The 22,306-nt window shown below is 42.8% G+C and overlaps 1 protein-coding gene across 1 annotated transcript; it reads left to right on the plus strand.

Moving 5' to 3' along the window:
• Nucleotides 1–372: 372 nt before the first annotated feature.
• Nucleotides 373–22,284, plus strand: lpin2 (lipin 2). Its single transcript, XM_079285395.1, has 20 exons — nt 373–487; nt 5,746–5,946; nt 9,200–9,295; nt 9,803–10,155; nt 10,244–10,351; nt 10,448–10,574; nt 10,673–11,009; nt 11,097–11,196; nt 11,327–11,514; nt 11,980–12,073; nt 12,160–12,229; nt 12,324–12,416; nt 12,502–12,584; nt 12,982–13,129; nt 13,519–13,667; nt 15,615–15,701; nt 16,410–16,562; nt 17,611–17,725; nt 18,375–18,478; nt 19,158–22,284. The coding sequence occupies exons 2-20, from the start codon at nt 5,755–5,757 to the stop codon at nt 19,300–19,302; spliced, it is 2,742 nt and encodes a 913-aa protein (XP_079141521.1). The 5' UTR covers nt 373–487; nt 5,746–5,754; the 3' UTR covers nt 19,303–22,284.
• Nucleotides 22,285–22,306: the final 22 nt, after the last annotated feature.

The following is a 22,306-nucleotide window of genomic DNA, read 5'->3' on the forward strand; positions in this document are numbered from 1 at the left end:
ATTTGTGCCGGCATTCATTGCTGGTGCCATTCATCACGAGTTCCCAAAGTGGGGTGCTGGGCCCACAATAGGTCGTTAAAGGGGAAGCCAAAGGTTCCACGCATCAGACATGTCATTGAGGTTACCGCTCACCCGTATGTAATCCCTTTGTGTAATATCTGTCAATAAATGTCCTCCGAACTGGGTTGCCCAGGGCAAAGTACTACTAAATAAAACGATGGAGCTCTAAGTTTAACTACATTGTTTACGAAGCTAATTTAACCCTAATTAAAAGAGCCACACCAGCCGTGTGAGTGCGCTGGCACTCTGCAGCTCTCTGTCCCATCAACTTAAGCTGGTTTGAAACCAGTCAGCCACGGTGGTCCCGGGGCACGACGCGGACACGGCAGGAGTCTCTTCTGGAGGAGTTTCACAGTCACAAATATGGGGACTCGCTGAAGACACAAACGTGCTTCGTCGGCAGGATCCCGCTGGAGTAACCCGAGAGGTAAATATTCAGCGATGTGATGATTTCAACCCGTTTGATAGGTGTTTATTTCTGACAGGAACGTTAACCGTCAGCTAACGTTAGCTAGCCTGGAAACTGGCTAACATACTTTAGCTACGGTGGATTCATTTAACCCGGAGACATAGCTACGGGGAATTTATTCATCACGTAACGTTAACACATTTACGTGGATGCTTTTCATTGAAAGCCGTTGACCTGTCGTTAGCCGCGGCTAACCGTTCTAACCGTCTGCTATTAACGGGAACCCCACGATAACATTGACGCTAAAGCTAGCTGCTAGCTGAGCCTCGTCTCCATTCATTTTTCCTGTCGATATTTTCTGTCCAACTGTTTATGATTTAGATATCCACGAATGTCAAGCATTGCACTACACAGTTAAGATCATTTCAAATTCCGTTTTGGTTTCTGTTTCAACGTGTTTTCCATTGACGTAACAACGCGTGTGTTAACGTTGCGGGTGACATTTACAATCGAGCAATATATCGGCAGATTTAACCTCCGAAATTAGCATTTGTTTTAGCCACAGAAACTGCGAAATGCAGCTAGCTTGTGTGTTGTGTTAATTCACGTTTTGTAGTTGGTTAACTGCTGATGTTTCTAAGTGTTGTCTTGAAAGCAGTGCTGCCACCTCACCAAATACACCACCCGCCTGTGGGTGGTTGCGTTTAAAAAACAATTTACAAAAACCTCCATTTCAAATAGGTCTATGTTAATATTTCTTCCCCAGGCATTTTAGGTGTGTAATGTGAGATGGTCCGACACTGATACTGTCCCTTAGTTATGGACGTTCAAATTAGTCACTACAAAAACACAAATACTTTGAATCAGTTTGTTAACTATAATGACAGCAGTACATTTGATCACAAAGGTGTATGTTTCCTGACTGTTTAAGCTGTTTACACTGAGAGCTGTTTAATTCATGGTCCTTTTTGTAGGCTGTAGTTTGACGAGATGTTACACGTTGCTGTGTTATGTAGACTACATATTTAAAATACATTACAGTGCATCAGCACCACCAGCTACAGCTTACAAAATGACCAGCAAAGATTGAACAATTTGCAGTTTACCAAACATGAAAAGCATTTGTCTCGTCTTTTTCTACATTTACTGCAGCTGAAGAAGATTTGAGGAAATCATTTTTTTGGTGTACCTTCACCTCAAAGAAAAAACAAGCACTGTAAAGTGCTTTTTGACTTCTTCGTTCTAACTATTACTCTGTAACCTCCATCCAAAAAGCTTTGTTTTTCTCGCACTGCATAATGTGTAAATACAAAAGCCTGTCTGTCTGGGGTTGTCATGTTTTATGTTACACACATAACAATAAGGCTCGTTTTGATGCAGGTTGGTGTAACTTAATACTTGAGAGAGTGTAACATGAACCTTGTGTTGTCTGGTTGGCCCGCTCAGTCGCAGGACTGATTCTTTTGTCACACCATCGAAGCAAATGTGCACTTGACCAAAATGTTGTTGTGAAAGTAACTCTGACCATAATACTTGGCTGCCTGGTCTTGTAATTCTTAAATGTACATGCACGGTATGTATTTAATGAAGTACACGTATGGGTTATTTAGTGAGGGTTCTCTCTGAAAGGAAAGCATTGGTCTTTTTGCTCATGGCTCTTCTCAAATATTCAAACACAGAACCGATCCTAGCACAGGGGGAGGATGAACCAGTGTTTCACCCAGTAGGCCCGTGTGTTTGGTTTGATGGTGTTTACAAAAGGCTTAGCAGATGGGACTGTGGGGATGAGGCCTTTTTTGGAAGAGCCTCATGCATTATGTTCATCTAAGCATTCGTTTAGAAGATAAACCAGGCAAGCAGACGCTGGAAGACGGATCAGCGACAACCTCCTGTTGACAAAAACATGTTTGAATTCATCATTGCGTGGACTACAGTCTCATGAGCGTACCCATTCCATATGTCGTGAATATCGATATGATGATAGCACTTGGGCTAATTCCAGCAAGCTACATTGATATTTAATGTAGACTATTCCCCACAGAGATTATCCCTTTGGTATTAATAGAACTTTCACCTGTTCACTTTTGCGATCATGTGTTTGGGGTGTCTAAAAGGGTAATGAGCGACAGAACGGCAACAAGTTGATGTCCAATGCGTCCCATTGGTTGGTCGACTCCTGCAGCCAATCTGTCATTTGATTAGTCACTCATAATAACAAGCACACGCAGCAACGATCGTACATGTGACTGACTGTGCAAGAACGTCATGCTGCAGAGGACTGCTTGTCCCCCCCCCCCCCCCCCCCGAGCTTGTACCCTTATCAGGGAAAAACATTGAGTAGCAGTTCACAGGAATCCGCTATACCTTATCAGCGTTACACCGCTGTCTTAAAGAGGCCGTCCCGTTGGCTGAGCCCTTTGTGTCCTGTCAGCTGACTGGATAGCGCAGATCCTGGAAAGAATAGCCCAGATGAAGGATGGCAAAGTTTACGACAGCGTTGCGCAATTGCCTCAGATAGTATTTACTCCTTGTGAGGGTTTGTTCCAACGTGATTAGGTGAGCCACATTTGAGATCGGCTTCAGGATGGCAGAAATGCACCATCATCATAATCCGCGGGAGGAAAACATCGGCCCTAGTGGAGTATCCTGAGGTGGGTCAAGTAAGAGCTGGTGCTCTACTAACTGTGATGAAGAGACAGAGATCCTGGGCGGACAGGGAGCTCCTGGGAGGCAACACAGCCGCCAGTGAACAGGAGGAGTCCTCGCTCAAGTTGTCTTGGTCCCTGATGAGTCAGTGCTGACAGCCTTCGCCTGATGCTGGAGGGCCTTCTGTGCTGTTAGACATCCTGTTCTGTATTGTTTTGTTTGGCAGGTTACTTGGATTTATTGGCTTATTATTGTGACCAAGCCTCGTGGCTTGATACCTGACAGGTGTTGTTTCAGGGCTACATTCATGACTGCTTTTTTTGCTGGACTATAAAAGAAGAGGGTGGAGACACCGGTGAAGCGTTTGTATTTAAGGTTGTCTCAAATATTTTTGCAGGCTCATGAAGCCTGTATCATCTGTCTAATCGGCCAGTAATTTCTTATCCGAATACCAACGCTGTCCGGTGTAATTTGTAGTTCTGGGTCTGATGGAGTAGCTGCTTGTTTTGTGTGCTTCTACTTGAGTTGACACTGAAAGAAGGAAAAGTTAATGGTAGCAGCAGGTACAGCATGTTTGTCTTAGGGACTGTGGTCAAGATAACTTAATTCAGTGGTGCCTTTCCAGACAGCTCCTGTGTATTTTTGCTTTTAATTAAGAATGTTACCTTTTTTATCGGTATTTGGAGCCTTGATGTTATGACAAACTTCGAGAGAACAGGAGCTACGCACTTGGTGCACCTACAATGTGACTTTCTGTGGTGTCAAAATTGAAGTGAAAGTTTATCACGAGACTGTTTTTGGTTTTCAGGAATACAGAAAATCCCGATATGGAAAAAAAACATGCAATTAATTGACGATTAGCCTGCCACATGTGAACCTTTTTTAGCCCCGGCAGTGGCACAGTGAAATTATTCAGCAGCTGAGGTGTGTTGCTTTTTTATGCCGCAGACTATGTTTGAGTTCCCTGGTCGCTCTGAGACTAAATGCTTCATCTGTGTGTTAGTTTTCATCTACTTGGTCGATGTCTTTTGAGTAACTTTGTGTGTACCAGCATTGATCACCATAACACAAGTACATCAAAGGGGGAACACTACTACATATAACTGAAGATGGTAGTAATCACACTGCCTTTGTTTCATATTTCTATACAAACAAGGATATCTGTTGTAATCATGGAGTTGTTTATTCGTGTTTGTTGTTTATTTTAAGTGTCTTTTGACAGATTAAAACCTCACATATTTAAAATGTTCCACTGAACTCCTTGTTGACATTTCAGTTTTCGGTTTCATTCAGAATAACACATTGAAGTCATTTGAAGGAACCATGTGTCTGGTTGTATGAAGTCCAGCTTTATAATAACATTCGTATTTAGTTGAGAACTTTGTTCCGCCATACAAGCAGTCGTAGTAAAATAAACTTTAAAAAGGTTTTGCCAAAGGTTTGTTTACTTTCTTATTCTTGTGACTGGTTACTTTCCTTCAGATTGTAGTTGCACGATATCTTCCAGAAGAGTGTCATTGTAGTGAATGTCAACAAAGGCATGTGTGTTTTTCCATCCACCTTGTCTACATTGGGGAGGAGTTCTTTGAGATGATTGAGAGCATCCTGTTGCTGACAGGACTCGTATCAAATCATCTGAACCCTTTGAATTGTCAGCTTACAGTGGTTGCTGTTTGATTTGATGCCTGTGTGTGGTTAGACATGTGTGAATTATTCTGAGTAACCCGCATGTTAGTATTTTATTGCTATCTATTCATTAGCTCACTCTGGTAAAACCATCATGCCAGTTTCCCATATTCCATGATGCCACACTTGCACAAATGCTCCTATTCTCTACACCCCCCCCCCCCCCCCCCAGGGCTCGACTCTGAACAAAAGGTCAGTGTGACATGGGGACATTTCATGTTGCATGAAGTCAACAAGGGGGCCATGTTTACCAGCTAATCTAGACCCTGAACACACCAGAAGTCCTGTTTGCTAGGTTAATGGTCATATGCACTCTGTAGCACGCAGTGCCCAGAAGTGATTGCAAATAGTCTGGTTCAGTAATGAGGCCATGGGAAGGCCTGGAGGAAAGGTTGTGTGATTAGCTGAGGCCTGTGTGGAATGTTCTCTTTGATTTAGTAGCTTTAACTTGTTAAATAGTTTAGAATCTTTGAGTAAATGTGCAGAGTCAGTGCTAGTCAGTCTAATTATAGCCACAGAACTGTCTTTTAGTACTGCTTTTGAAAACAGGAAGTCAGCTGCCTCATTGCAGATGGGCTCTGTGAGGTTGTCTCTTCATTGTTTCAGCCCCCCGCTCTGATGTTGTTCATGTGGGACAGTGGCCAGTGACAGGGTAACGGTGGCACTCTGGCAGTCAGTATACAGGTCAGGAGATAACAGACACCACAGGGCAGAGAGGGCTCTGAGGAAGAATAGCAAAAGACAAATGGGACCGTCCGACTGTCCAGAAGAAGATGCTTAAAAGAAGAGACAACAGAATATAGACTGAGAACGTGCTAAGTCAAGTGGAAAGCTATTCGATTTCACAACCTGTATGAGCCAAAGCTGTCTCCTTCTCTGGACTTCCTCATCCTGTGTTTTTCCCCTTAACTCTGCTAATATTTTGTACTTTCCCCCCCATCCAGGCAAACACCATGAACTACGTGGGCCAGCTGGCAGGTCAGGTGCTGGTAACCGTGAAAGAACTGTACAAGGGCATTAATCAGGCCACGTTGTCAGGCTGTATTGATGTGGTGGTGGTCCGCCAGAGGGACGGCACCTACCAGTGCTCACCGTTCCATGTGCGCTTTGGCAAGCTGGGTGTACTGCGCTCCAAGGAGAAAGTGGTAAGTTTGAAAACAGTGTTTTTGTGTTCTCTTACTGACATGTTGAAGTCATGACCTAATTAAAATGCTCCATATCAATACACGTCCAAGTTTATGAATAAGGAAACAATTGAGAGGCTGAGTGTACATAAAAGTGTGCCAACTACAAACTGTTTCGTTTCCCTTTTGAAAAACACTTTAATTGAGCTGTAAGAAAATTCAATCTTCAAGATCACTTGATACAGTAACTGTATAAATTAATTTTATTAATGGCTGTGGCCAAACTAAGCCAGATTACTGAAAGATTTTCTTAAATGGGTAACTAATTTAGGCTAAATCAACACTAACACATTTGTTTAACAAAAAAAAAGAAGAAGCATAACTTGCTACAGTTACACCTAGTATCCACACTACTCTGGTGTTTTCAAAGCCTATAATACAGAGACTTCTAAAAACGCTCCTGACCGTGTTGTAGTTTGAAAACTGTGGGATTACGTTTTAGTCTGGACGGGTGGAAGTTGAGATTTTTAACAAAGATGACGCAGAGACTCAAGTTCAATTATTTTTCTCTTTTTTTCTTCAGGTGTTTGTGGTTATTTTGCCTTTTTTATGAGTGCTGTGTCTTATCAGTCGTGACGTGTCCTCCCTCGATTCATTGCGCCTCTATCAGGTCACCCTTCTCCGTAAGAAAACAAACAGAATCAGCCTTGACTACCAGTGGTACATTCAACATGGAAAACGAATTACAGGAATTGCATTGCTGACCTTGTGATCTATGCCAGTATCTGTTGTTCAGTTAAATTCTGCTCTCTCCTTTTGTGATTTCATCCTTCTTGTGTTGGTGCTTCTTGTGTTGCCTTTCAGCAACAGATCCACCAAGCAATATATGGGAATGGTCATGTGATATGCGTTCTCAGGGGTGTTCGTTTTGGACCAAGATTATTTACGATGCTAAAAGCTGTACATTCAAATTGTCCACCACACGAGTGTTTTCACTTGTTTGCTTTATTTAGAGCTCAGGACGGTGTAGGCTTGTGCCGGAATGACGTCTCCCTGAGCGTACGGTCACGTTAGCCTTCCTTTCAACACAATCAACACAATTTCAACACGTAATGTGCCTACTTTACGTTATATATTTGTGCAAAGTGATCAACAACTGTAAACTGTCTTTGTGAGTGATTCTGCAGCGTAATATTGTACGAAACAGGATGATGCCATGCTTTATCATTGTTATTGGTGACCTAAAAACACCCATTTGTGTATTCTGGGCCATTAACATTTGTCTTTGAGCAAACTAGACTGAATGTAAGTTCTGATATCTTTCAGATTCATAAGTTTTAGAACGTTTAAATGGAAAGGGATCGATGGTTTGGGTCGTCCGTATGCCTCGCTGAATATAGATTGCCTCATTTCCCAGTCGGGTTACCCATTCGCATGTCGAGGGGCTTCTGCAGAAATTAATAGCTTAAATGTATCATCTTTTGATACATTACGCTGCATTGCGTGCAGCGTAATGTCTCAGGGAGACATCAATTATTGTTTCAAGTAGTTGAAGGGTTGGGAGAGCAAGTTAAGCCTGTTGCTGTTGTAAGTAAATGTCGAGCTAAATATCTGCTCGGAGGTCTGTAACCTGCTTTAGTCTCAGTCAACACAACCTTTCTCGTGTGAAAAATTGAGGTTGCTTGAGTTTATCGTTTTGAATAACAATTCTGAATATTCCGTGAGTGTTTAGTAATGGCTAAAATAAAACGGGAATTATAATCGTGTGTTTTCCCACTGCATCGCTATCAATGGTGAACTTGTCCATGACTTCCATTCTTAGAACAGTAACTGGTGCATTCTGACTGGTGAAAAAAAGGCTTATTTACTTGCTTGAGGATCAGAGTGGGAGATGATTTGTGGGGGATTGATGCCTGGGCTTGGATAGGGTTCCTATGGCAACAGCTCTACAACTTGAATGTGTGGGAGGAAACGTGACGAAGAAGGCCTCAACGTGAAGGGCTGTTGTGTAACATACAGTTATGCATGTGTCCCTGAGAGCTCTTATCAGATCATTTGTGTGTGTTCTCTCATATTTGTTTCTCAAAACTTCAGAGTGAGAATAAAACTGTAGTTTTCAGCCAAATCCTATACATTTTTGGCTGTGGATGGTGTGTCTGTGCCCATAAACTAGTACCTCTGGTTGGCAATGTTTTTTTCCAAAGTATTTTCTGATTCTTCAAACATTTGGAATACTAACAAAATAAGTCTGTTATGCTTAAGTAGTTCTTATTTTTCCTCCGTTCTTCTGGTCAGAAGTTAAGATGAACTTCAAAAGTTACTTCGGGTCGTTCCGTCAGAGACAAACAACCCAATTATATGCCCTAATTTTAAACATTTGCCGGCAGCCATTGCCTCCAGTAATTCCAGTAATCCAGCATGGTGTTTGTAAATCCACAACCCGGCCAAGTGAATGTAACCGGCTGTGAGAGGTTGAAGAGGACTATCTTATTCTGGCTCCTGATTAATTGGTAATTGAAATTCCCAGCCATCACTCACGAACATAAATTGCCCTTTGCAAGCCTGAGGGGTTGAAATGACATCTTGAGGCTGCTGAGAAACCACACCGGCAGTAAAGGAAAAGCTACAACATGCCTGTTCGCAATAGAAAGGGGGGGGGGGGGGGGAAGATACATGATGTTGGTGTCTGTTTAGTTGAGAGTTAATATTGATGATTTGGTTTCAGGTTGTCAGACTCAGGCTGGCCACTTGTGAGTCAAATTCTGTAGTCTCTGCCAGACGTGATCTGATTTTTGCTTTTCTGGTGTCGAGTTTCTGAATAGCCTCATGTCCGCATTTTGTTTCTTGCTCTATTTCCTTGACTCGATTCTGTGAGTGAAGTGTGGAAACGCGACTATCGTGCACAAGTGTCGTCAGTTCGCGAAGCGACAACGGCAGCTGGTGCAGGATACGATCTGCGACCCTGACGTGATTACATACAGCTGACCCCCCCCACATACATTAATAATTCTATTGATGTCAAGAATTCAGTTTCTTAAATGCTGATAACCCAAACACGCTCCTTTACGTTCCCAACAGGGCTGTGAGTAGTTAAAGTGTGGCCTGACATGTCATTTTGAAATTATAATATTAACAAAACCCAAATTATTAAAATGGCAAAATCAGATGTATATAGATAGATGCATACATAATGATTATAGACATCTGGCATTTTCAGTGTCCTCTATATGATTTCTTAAACAAACTTATCATTATATTGCTTTTGCTCTTCCAGATCGACATTGAAGTGAATGGAGAGCCAGTAGAGCTGCACATGAAGCTCGGTGACAACGGAGAGGCCTTCTTTGTCCAGGAGGCGGAGCAGCTTAATGTGAGTACCCGGCTAACTACAGATTAATGTGACTATATTGAAATAATAATACTGCTGCTGGTTAATAATAACACCAACTTTAATTTAGATTTGGTTGTACTGTGTAAAGCATAGCAGCTCAAGTTAAGTGAGATGTTGAATGCGCTGCAAATAGTTTTACTATCGTACATCGACGACAGCATCTGTACATGTTTCTGATTTTTTGTTTCTTTATTCATTGGAAATGTTTAGTCCTAAAGATGATTGTATCAGATTCAGCATGGTTCTGTACACACTGCAGGGAAACGTTTGTGTCAGGAAATATTTACTCGACTGCAGTTCCTACATTTGACAAGTGACTTATTGCTCAAGCTTTCTAAACTCTCATTGTGACAACAGCCGTGTTCTTGAGGAATTCAGTCAGGCTCGGAGCAGACGCTATGAATCAGCAATGCTGCTTTGGTTTGCACTTGTTTCTTAAGCCTCAAGTTCCCGCCTTCCCCTGATTCTCTTTGATGCTTTTTGCAGATTGTCCCCGCCCACCTGGCCACCTCTCCAATCCCCACCGAGAGTCACCTGTTCTGGATGTCCGAGGTTGAGCACAGGGCACTAAAAGATCTGGAGGATGACCCCGCCGACCCAGAGGACCCACCCGAGCCTCCTGCTCCGAGCACCATGGCCACAAAAAAGAAGAAGAAACGGAGGAAGAAGCACAAAGGGGACCCCCGAAGAGAGGAGCTGACCCCGCCAATGTCCGTCACTACTGGTAATGCTATTGCTGCGACCGCACCTGCTGCTATGTCCAGCTCTGGGCAGAATGAAGAGATCTTTGAGATGGACATGACCTCTGATGAGGAAGCTGCAGCAGCACATGTCTCCAGGTAGGTGCAGGGTCAATGTTCACTGTTGTAGCAGAGATCTGTTTAAATAGGAGTTAGTTATTATATATCTGTTTCACCCTGTTTTTAGGTCACCCTCCGTAGCCACGATGCGGGACATTGATCCCAAATTACCTGCAGCCAGACACAACCTTGATGGATATCCACTGTCGGATGGGGACTGGCCGTCAAATGACAGGTATGTATTGACGAGAACACAGAGCCATCAGCAAGGGTGTTCCAGGGGCACATGAATAGACTCTATCTTATTGATTGTTTGTATTTGTCCCTTTAGTCATAGCTTGTCTCAGGCCTTTTCCCCAAAGAGTGACTCTGAACTGATGGTCAGGCCCTCGCAGAGTTTGCTCAGAGCCGAGTCCCACATGCAGTGGACCTGGGGGGAGTTTCCAGAAACAACCAGGGTAAGCGCCTCTCTCCACTAATATTGAGAGGCAGAGAGTTCTCAGTATATACTCTCCTCTTAGTAACTTTTTTTTTCTCCCTGTTATCCAAAATCCAGATCACTAAAAAAGAGAAACCAGAGCTTCTAAAGACAGTGACCATCACCCCATCGGAGAGCACCCACTTCCGTGTAATCCTCAGCTCTGAGGCCATGGAGAACGAGCCTGAGATTGAAAGGGGGAATGGTGCGTCCTCCTCAGTGTGTACCATCGTCAAGCCTGAGCCACGCACCCCTATGACCACTCTATCACCTGTGATTCCTCTCGAATTGGTCGACACCATAACCTCTGGGAGCCCTCTGACCCCCACAGAGCCCCTGGATGTCCTGCCACCCAATGTGGCAACCTCCACCCCTGTCAACAGCCAACAGAGCGACTCCCCCTCCAAGAAGAAAGGTATGTTCGGCGGCCCCCTTTTTCCGTCGTCTCCTGGTTAGCTGCGATCGCACGTTAACCGATGAATGCTTCTGTCGTTGAATGAAGGTGTCCCAAAGCGGAGCCAGCATCAGGGTCCTGAGGATATCTACCTCGATGACCTGAATGTACTTGAACCTGATGTTGCTGCAAGATATTTTCCTAAGAGGTTCGATTATGAAAGAGGCACCTAATTGTGTCACTGCCTGACCTGTTTTTAATTCAAAATGGAAAGCTGAATGTGATCTATTTTTAAAACCAAACGAAGCATCGTGACGCGTTCTCTTTTGTTGCTGCAGTGAGTCTGAGGCCGCGACGAAGCACTGGATGGACTCTGAGATGCACTCTGGTTCACAGTCTCCACAGTCGGTGGGCAGCGCAGCAGCTGACAGCGGGACAGAGTGTCTTTCTGACTCAGCTAGTGACCTCCCCGACGTCACTCTTTCTCTGTGTGGAGGCCTCACAGAAAACGCTGAGATATCCAAAGGTAACCTAGACTGGCTCTCATGAAAAATGTAGACCAAAGTGCACTTAGTACTTCTATGCAGGACAGAAAGTTAACCTGAGCCAGGAGAGACATGCTGAATTAGTTGTGTAATTACGAAGTTACCTGACTTCATTGGCCACATTAGAAGGCCTCCAATCCACTGTTGGTGGAGGCTCAGTTCCATGTAAAGTCATGTGTGTGTAACTGTAACGATGCTTGTGCCCACATTGCCTTTTAAGGCCACACGTGTCGCTCTGAATGGGTGTGAATCCCGACGGTACTTCCTCTCTTGTGTCTCATACACTCTTCTGGAAGCGTTTCTTCCTCAGCTGATGAGGCTAATTGATGAAAAGAAAGTTCCCCGATCTCTCTCTGTGTGGCTTTAAGTACAATGATACGGCTCACCACCACTGACCTTTCATCTGCAGACTTTAATTAGTGTTCCACTCCCTTCTGTGTTTGCAGAAAGGTTCATGGAGCATATCATCACCTATCTTGAATTTGCTGAAAATCCAGCTATTATAGATAACCCCAACCTGGTCGTAAAGATAGGAAATAGGTAAGTAAGCCTTTTTTTCACATGTGAAATGAACAAGAGTGTGTGTGGTGAATATTATCTCTTATCTAATGCCTTTTTTTTCTTAGATATTATAATTGGACTCTAGCTGCACCCTTGATTTTAAGTCTACAAGCATTTCAGAAGAATTTACCAAAGGTAACTGTGATCTTGGTTTTCTGTGCAGTTTGTTGTGATTGCATGTGGATCATTGTCATCTTCTAACGAGGTCATCGTTAACGGTTTATCCTAGGCTACAGAGGAGGCCTGGGTGAAGGAGAAAATGCCAAAGAAGTCCGGCCGCTGGTGGTTCTGGGGAAAAAGGGCCGATAGTACAATCAAGCAGGTGTGCACGTTATCATTAGTATTAAAGACACACTGCAAATCGATCCGTTTCTTTAGATTTTATATTTACTCTTTTACTCTTCCAGTCAGAGACTAAACTTGAAACCAAGGAGGAGTGTCATCTGGAGGAGGAAGGACCCGCCATGTCTCAGGAGAAACTGCTTTTGCTGTAAGTGCTATCAAAGTTTATGAATACTCAGTCAAGTCAAGTGAGTTCAGTGACATGTTGAACTCGTGAATGCCATAGTTAAAAAAAAAAAAAAAAGAATCCAAAGCTTTATGAATCTGTTGTTTTTATGACAAGCTCAGCATGATCGCATTATATTGTTAGAGATTGAAGTCGACAAAGCAACGGTGTTTTTGGCACGGTTGGACAGCTGAAAGGTTAAGTATAATTTTATGTATTTAATGAGCTTTGAATCCTATAGTTTAGAAGTTGCACAAAATAATCAAAGGATCAATACATATGCAAGCATAGGTTTGCTAACAGTAACATTAACCTGTATTTTACTCGCAATTGATCTATATACAGTAAAAAGTGACTGATTCTTGTTGTTTCCCTGTAGTCCTAAAGCAGGAGACTCGTCCAGTGATGAAGAGGCCAAGGAAGTGAGCGCTGCATCTTGTCAGGAGAGACTGCAGCCAGTAGATGGTCAGCACCACCCAGGCCAACCCACCTACAGGAAGTCACTACGCCTCTCCTCTGATGAGATAGTAAGTACATTCTTTACACACGTCTTTCCCTTCCTCAGTCATCTAGCCAACTTCTTAAAAGTATTGCAGAGTACTGTCATAGTGTTATCAATTCAAATAACATGTAACAAGTAGTTGATTGATTTGATTATTATTGATTGGATAGCTTAGATTTGTGCTTTAATGTTTTTTGCTGTAGATTAGCGCTCCCTCTGCTGGCTAGCTATGGCCTCCATAGTGTTAGTCCCACGTACAGTCTGTAGGGGGCGCTAAATACCAGCATATGTTTATTTATACTGTGGCAAAAACAAATCCTACTGGAGAGTAATGCCTATGCTGTTGGACCACATGTCAGTGGATGATATTGCTGGTGCCTCCAGCTGTTTTGATGGTCTTCCTTGTGTTACCAGGCCAGTCTGAAACTGAAGGAAGGACCTAATGATGTGACATTCAGCATCACCACCCAGTACCAGGGCACATGCCGCTGCGAGGGCACAATCTACCTGTGGAACTGGGACGACAAAGTCATTATCTCTGACATTGATGGCACCATCACCAAGTACGTGACTCGCAGCAACCGTCTCACAGCCCCTTCGATCAGTGTGATGTGTGAGGCGTTGACTTTTATCTCCCTACATAGCGCGTGATTGTACACATAAATACCACACACGGATTTGTCAAACAGCTTTTAGTGAAAGTCAGGAAAACCGATCTACTTTCTTTTAACTATGCTGATTTTGGGCAGTACTGAACGACACAGTAAATGACATCATCCGGAGCGCATCGGTTCTCCACCAGTGCATGACATTTTGTTTCCCTTAGGTTGCTTATAATATCAACTGCTTGTGTGTGCTCATAATATACTCTTATAAATAAGTTATGTTATTTATATATATATATATATATATATATATATATAAAAATACCAAATAGTTATTTATAGTTGTATATATGTGTGTATGATGTAATTAACCGGTTACTCATACTCTTCTTGTGATATATTTGTAATGTATAATGTGGCATCGTGCAGAAGTACTTGTGTAAGATGTGACGCATGCTCGTCTTTGATCATGACCTGTAAGCGTCCGTATTGCAAGAAAGTCAATTAGCAAGGCATCCTCTGTAGAGGTGTCGTGTTATTTTTAGTCTCATGTCTATAAATTGGCCACATACTGTGAAATAATTCTTATTTGGTGACTAGCTATATTTAGAGTATTTTAATTGCTCTACAGTCATCAGACAGCTCTTTGTGATGGAGAACTGAAGCCGTTATCTGTGCTTTCATCAAAGGCACCAGACTCTGTTGACAAAAACAAATTTTACCGCATAGAACACTGGAGTTGCTGATCTGCTGCTGCCGTGATCGTTGATGTGTGATTTTAGTTTTAAAGGGTTAGTTCGGCTTCGTCTAAGTGAAATGGCTGTCTGACAGCAAGGTATAGCAGTGAAGATATTCTGATATCGATTGTTGGTTAGGTGGTTGAATATGTTTCGCTGCGGCCCCGTTCACAGCAGTATATTGTTTTGCTCCAACTTGTGTCTCTCCGAAGTGGGGGCGTGTCGGAAGCCTTCTGCTGCAGGTTAAACACCAGCTGTGGATAAGTACCTCATACAACCCCACTTCAAAAACTCACTCTCCCTTTAAAGTTATTGGAGAACATTGGATAGATTGGATTATTGAAAGAAAAAACTCATTCATCTTTCTCCTTAATATTGTATTTCCCTTCTGAGACATTTTGTGCAGTTCTCTCTGCAACTTCACAGACTAATTCAAGTCCTTCTCAAATAGCAGATATTAACTCCATAATCCATCTTTACATATGTTAATCTTTTTAATTAGCTCGAAGCCAATCTGGGAACCCATCAGCTATCGGCGTGACGACAGATGAGCCGCTGGGTGCAAGGGGCTGTATTTCTAGAGCTCCGGTGTAGGCAGCAGATGTAGCTCATTTTAAACCAATAAAAAAAGCCAAGTCATCGACCGAAAGGTAGCTGCTGGCTTCTGAGATTCCACTTCTTTTGCTCTCCACACAGACACCTGAATGTTTCTGGTGCCCAAATCTGCTCCCGTTGCCTTCTGATGCTCCATGTGAATGCAGAGTCTGTTTATAAAGGTTAGCTTACGGCTAGCGCCGTCTCTTTAGACGAAAGTCTGCCTGACGCCCTCTCTATGAGTTCCATAGGTGGTCAACATCAAACGGGTCCACTTTGACTGAAGCTTATTATCTCTGTGACCTTAGGCCAACCTGTGACATGTGATGTTCTTTGAGCAACAGGGTGAAGAGCACACGGACTATAATGAGCTCATTTACATTTTAGTCTGTAAGCACACCGCTATAAGATGTGGTTGAGACAGTTCCTGCCCGATGGGCCCGTAATCCTCATCAGTGGAGAACAGTCATGTTCTCTTCACGATGATCTGGTAGAGTAGTTATGGTGCAGATGCATATATAGATGGATATATCTGCCTTAATGTCACTAATATCCATGTGTTTTAATGTTTTAGGTCGGATGTGTTTGGACAGATCCTGCCACAGTTGGGGAAGGACTGGACCCACCAGGGCATTGCCAAGCTCTACCACTCAGTAGCTGAGTAAGTGCACAACAACACTGATTAATCACGGAGGATGGCTGGTCTGCGGTTAGCGCTGTCTGAGTTTGATTCCCAATGGTCTCTCTGTGGGGTTGATGTTCTCTCGGTGTTTGCGTAGGGTGCTTTGAGGTTGATGACTCAGAAAGTTTGACAAAAAATGAAGACTGTTATAATAGAACACCATGTCGGTGTTCCTTTTGTGATTTTTAAGCGTCTAAGGGTTGATTTCATAGAAGAGATAGCCATTGACTGCCCATCTTTTAAATCAGACTTCTACAGAGAGGAACATATTAGTGTATGACTGTCATACCAGCTACATCGACACTGAAAACGTCCTGGAATATTATCTGTGGAAAAGACTGGGAACCCTGATGCAGGTTTACTTAATTATTAACAGCTAGGTATCAATGTGAGCGTGACTTAACTGTATCTATAAGTCACACTTGTGAGTGATTGGCTCCTGCCCAATCCACCCCAAGCAAAATTACATGAATATTCAAGGTGGAAACTTACAGGAATGGGAAATTAATGGAAACAACAGGAATATATGTAAATCCTGAAGGATAAGTGGGTATTGCTAATGGTTGGAATGTATGAAAACTGCTTTGTGAAAGCATGTGATCTTATTAAAGTGCTATTCTTACTAATTGCTAATGATGATGGTGGTGATATTAGACTGTGAATGAGCACCGCTCTCTCCACTGGCAGGAACGGCTACAAGTTCCTGTACTGCTCAGCACGAGCTATCGGCATGGCGGACATGACGAGAGGTTACCTGCAGTGGGTCAATGACGGCGGCACCATTCTACCCCGAGGACCTCTCATGCTGTCTCCCAGCAGCCTCTTCTCTGCCTTCCACAGGTACAAGAACGTGCAATATACGTGGCTTTCAGTGTCATGAAGCCAAATACACCACATGCATTGAATCTTCCTTATCATAATTCCAATTTGAAACCATCTCATGCGTCTCCTCTCAAAGTATAATCCTTTTTGTCTGCAAACTTAATTTCATATTTCCGTTTTTCCCGACTCCAAATCCTCGTTCATTATAATAAGCCTTTCGTATGCAGAGGTTGCTGAAGCTACAGAAAACTCAAACTTGTGAGTTTGTAACTCAAAATGTGTTGCTTAGTTAGTTGGTAGCCTTACCACCAGCTACTAGAAATATACTCTGCATTCATCTCCTTACTGTCTTAACTATTTCCTGCTTTCCACCGTCTGTTCTGAATTGTGTCGTCACAGCTGGCCAGGCATTGCCTTTGATGGCCGATTGACATGTTTATTAATTAGCTAGTCAGACTTATGAGGATGGCAACTTGTGTCCAGGTAGCACTGAGCCGTGGATGGATTATTTTAGGAGACCGTAAAGAATCCAAGCAACTTACTTAAAGTGATGCCGAGACATTATTTTTGTATTCGTTGCACAATTTAGCTGGTAATTGATGCAAACATTGACCTTGGTTAACAATATGTAGTACATGATGCAACAATGATTTACGATAGCATCTGTTAATGTAAAGTTAATTAAACGGCTATTACTCTTCACATACCGTTATGAAAAACGATGTTCGTGTTTATCGGCCTGTAAACGGGGCCATGGGTAATGCGTCACCAGTCTACAGCATGTGGATTTCTGAGCCATGTCTTTAAGTTGCGGATACTGTATTTGCATTATTTACTTGGCCCTCTTGATTTCATTTGCATGTAACACAGAACTCTCTTGCATTTGGAGGTCCATGAGGAAAGCTGCACTAAACTGACATTTGTATTTGGTGTATTAGATGCTCCGCACAGTATTTCACATGTATACCTCCTGTATTTATAGGAAGAAAGGCTTCTCTCAGCCCAACAACTCATTCAGAAGTGAGTGTACGTGTGTCGCTCTAACCAAACTGTCCGTTTGCTTCAGGGAGGTCATTGAGAAGAAACCGGAGATCTTCAAGATTGAATGCCTTACAGATATCAAGAACCTGTTCCAGCATAACAAGCAGCCATTCCACGCCGCCTTTGGGAATCGAGCTAATGTGAGTGAATGAGCGTTTGGAGATGTCAGACTCCCAGACATTAAAGCGCTCGCTTTCACATGTCGGGAGAGCTGTGTTTTTAGTTTTTTTCCATAACTCGATGCAGACGTGATGTATTGCAAGATCGACATGACACATTGGCTGTCAATTAGCAGACGCAAACATATGAAATCAGCACTGGGCTGAACCTGAGCTGAGGTCACTGGCGGAGTTCGGTCCCATGTGAGATCGTCTGTGGAAAAGAGCTCACGCCGGGCACAGCATCCCATCTTCAGCTGCACAAACACCAACACCCAGATGAAGCACTGGGCCCGCCGTCAGACCTCCGTCTGTCTCCGACGCTCGCCAAAGAAAAACAAACAAAAATAGCAAACGCAGTCTTGCACTTTCCCATCAAAATGTTCCATTTGGAAATATTGCCGTTAGGTGGAACACAAACAGGAAATGTGGTTAATGTCATTAAGGCGCTTATGTCACTTTGTACCCAGTGTGTATTATGTATGAGAGCTACTTTATGAAAACGACATGATCTCAGATAGCGTCTATATGCCCAGTGGCTGCGGTTCAGTTTCATACTTCTATCTGAGAAGAAGATTTTCATTTAATGTGTTTTTGAACAAATCATAATTGATTATTCGTCTCCATGCAGGATGTGTTTGCCTATAAGGAGGTGGGAGTTCCAGTGTGTAGGATCTTCACAGTCAACCCCAAGGGAGAGCTGATCCAGGAGCAGACCAAGGGCAACAAGTCCTCGTAAGTACATAAACTGACTGATCTTTGTCCCCAATAGTAAGGGTTAGACATTAGCACGGAAAGAAAAGGGTTCAGAGATCAAGTGCACTCATTGTACTAAATACCCACCAAATGGGATATATTATGAGGGAAATATATGCACAAAGCTTCCCTAATGGTTTTATTTAACAGAGTTACAATTACTTTGTAAGTGGTCCATCGTAGTGATGAGCCCAGATATTTAACATGCAACTCTGCATAAACTCAGCTTTATGGAGCTTTTTAGTGTCTTTTTAAATCATTGTTTCCTTGTTTTCAGACGAACGCCTCAGATTTACTGACTAGATGTTGAACGTAGTGGAGCATTTAGCAGCTAAAGAGACGGACGCTTGCCTCAGAGGAGTGTGTGTATTGGATTAAAATTCATTGTCAGCTTTCCAGGAACATAATGTCAAATGAATGCTAATGTTGCTCAGCTGGTTGATGTAAATACTGTTTGCTAACACATACCAACGTTATGATGTAATGTATATCAGCGTTGTGTACGATTCTTTTACATTTTTATGCAATTTACAACTCTTAACCTTCATAAGAATTCTGTCATTACTGCATTTCTTACAAGCTAGAAATACCAGTTAATGTCATTCAGTCTTTATCAATATTTCTGTTCTCTGTCTGTCCCTACCTTTCTGTTTCTCAGGTACTGCCGGCTCAGTGAGCTGGTGGAGCACGTCTTCCCTCTGCTGAGTAAAGAGCAGAACGAGGCCTTTGTCCTGCCGGAGTACAGCTCCTTCTGTTACTGGAGACAGCCCATACCAGACGTCGACCCCGAGGAGCTGGTCTAATCCAGCACGTATGGACACCCAGGTGCTCTTATACATGCAGCTGGACTGTGCACTTGAATGCGTCTCCAGGAAACTCATGGACTGAAACCCAAACTTTGCAATATAGTACTTAAACATGCTCACACAGTAACAGGGGTATGACCATAGACGCAAACAGTAATTGGCCATTATCAAGATGAGTGGAAGTTATCTCCAGAACAGTAATCCCTAGAGACTAATCACCGACTAAATGATCATCTTCCCTCGTGCCTGTGAAGGCGTCCTAACCCAACGAGCACGGTGTAGTCCCATCAGAGTACAGGGATAAAGATCTGTGACTTCTAGCAAACGGGCTGCTCTGCATTTGCCATCAGGGACGCGACTGAAGCCCCATGCGAGGTATTGGCCCTTAGAACCAGAGTCTGAGCTCAAGGAAAAGACTTTCTTTTTCTTGAATCAAGGTTTTCACATTTCCTGAGCACCATGAAGTAGTGAAATGAAACCTTCAAAGCTATAAAAAAAAAAAAAGACACCCAGGGTAGGCAAGCAACACTGGCCATGAGTCATATGCCGGTAATATTTAGCTGTGGCTGCTATGTTTGCCTACGCACAGGTCTCCAGTCCTGTGGGTCATTAGTGCACTGTTGCTGGAACAGATTCCACATCGCCAGAGCGCTTACAAACATCTTGTACCGAACGCGTCATGTTGGTATTATCGAGGTCATACCAGGGATTGCCAGCAAGTATGTGAAGATGCACATTTAGATGCGACTGAAAAACAAAATGAAGGCGCTTGGTGGTGTGTCGTCTCGCTGTTATTTTAAATAGATTCTTCTGTTCTACGAGCTCTGGCGAATCAACTGTTTTGTTAACGATGCATTCATTATTTATGCTAATTGGTACGTTTAAGTTATTGATTTCTATCGTGATGCCTTTGCTTGTCTGAAAAACAGTAATTTATCATCAATGCGATGTGGAAATACTTACAATTGGTATTTTGTATGGGTGGTCATACGTTAACATGCACTTAACAGTAACTGGTAGGCCTTTATTATTATTTATTATGATTTTTTTTTTTCAGATCTGTATCCCATTTTCACAACGATCTGTATTCCTTGTTTTACAGTGAAACTGTCAACATGCAAGGTACATACACATTCCTCAGACAACCTCAGAATCCACCGATTTAGTATTAAAATGTGTGTAAATGTAAAAGGTAACGCTAGAGTTGGAGCAGTGAGCCGATCTAGAGAGAGAGAGGGCTTAAAATGAAGGATTGTTTTCCGTTAGCGAGGTCCTTTGGTGTGTGTGTGTGTGTGTGTGTGTGTGAGATCAGAGTGCTGCTGTTGGGGTGACATGATTCATTTGACTTTTGCTGATGTTCCCTCGGTGGCTTTGCCAAGACTTCTCCAACACACTTTGTCTAAGCTGCACCCACAGGTGCAACCCGGAACACTTCTCACCCACATGCACTTCACTGATGGTCTCCATAGACCGTAGACCAGAGTATGCAATCAATGCAGCGTGGAAGAGTTCTAGTTCTTTGTGAGTGACCTTCTGACACCACAACAACGCAGCTATTCTGGAATATGTCAATAAAAGCAATTATTAAAAGGGTGTGTGTGTGCGCGTGTGAGAGAGAGAGAGAGAGAGAGAGAGAGAGTGTGTGTGTGTGTGTGTGTGAGAGAGAAAGGGCAAAGACTGATCCTGGGCCTCTGGTGAGGAGGAGCCAGAGGAAGAGCCATTGGGTCTTGTTTGGAGATGAACAGGAAATACTTGAGGAAGCGTTCTGAAAGCGCTTCACTGGCATTATGTGTGTTGTGTCGTAGGAGAAGATTTGTGGGCTGGTCCACTGACATGGATCATACCTCCAGCACAAGTGTAACACGATAGTGTGTGTGTGTGCTATTGAGGACAAGAGTCGGACGGCGACTTGATGGCCGAAAACCATTCAATACAAAAAAAGCACAATTTACGATCGTGGCGTCGTCCAGATTGTCACGATTATCGTCATTCTTTCGCTGAAGTGTTTCCCGCTTTCACTCTGTAGCGCAGTTGTTTTTGTGATGATTTAAGATGCGTGTTTTGCGTTTGATTTAATTAGCTTGTGCTCTACGTTTGGTGAAGTCAAATAGATATCTATCTTTATGATCAACAAAATGAATTCCATTCTTTCTATGAAAGTAAAGCATCTCGTGTGGAAGAATCGCACTTCATCCTCTATGATTGTGGGTATATGTAAATATATGTTTGTTCTCACTCAACTGCTGTGGAAAATGATCCAGTGTGTGTGCGCTGATCATCACATTCTTCTGTCGTCGATGCCTTATCGTTTTATTATTTCTGATGATGGTTTGTTCCATTCTGTTTGGAGGTAATTCTTGCTATTTGATTGTCTGACCAGCAGAAATACCTTAACTGTATGCTGTTTGATTTGTAAAGAGATGTGGTTTAATAAAGTGTTTAAAGAACAAAATAAGTTGTAAAATTAAATAAAAATGCAGGCCTAATGAAGCTAACAAAGTGTGGCTTGCGGTCATATTTGTATCGAATAAAGTTTCTAACTGAATACATTTGTGTGCTGCGCTTTTCTCCGTCTCCACTCTGAGTTAAGTTCAACAGTAACCCCAGGCCAGAGAAGTATCAACACATGAATAAAGTTAATCCAGTTAAAATACCTCAGGTATTTTTGCATTTGTTTTATTGAATCGCGTAACCAGATAGCAGCCCACTGAGTTACTGTTAAACTCTGACTATAAATCAGCAGTTCTCTCCTTTAAAGGTTAAGGGAGGCCGAACAGAAGGCTAAATACTCTGCTGCTGGTTCTTAGTTTGCTGCTCCGAGTGTTTTAAGTCTCTGGAGTGACGTGAGGGGGAATTTATTTTTTCATCCACACCCACTTTATGTGATGACACACATGATGTTGTTTTTTGCCTTCTGACCGTCTTCCTCAGTGCAGTTTCTGAAGCCTGCCGAGTCTGTAATATTAATAAAAGCAAGTTGTGTTGCAAAACCTCTTCATGT

This window comes from Melanostigma gelatinosum (assembly GCF_949748355.1).
Source record: "Melanostigma gelatinosum genome assembly, chromosome: 15".
NCBI classification, from domain to species: domain Eukaryota; kingdom Metazoa; phylum Chordata; class Actinopteri; order Perciformes; family Zoarcidae; genus Melanostigma; species Melanostigma gelatinosum.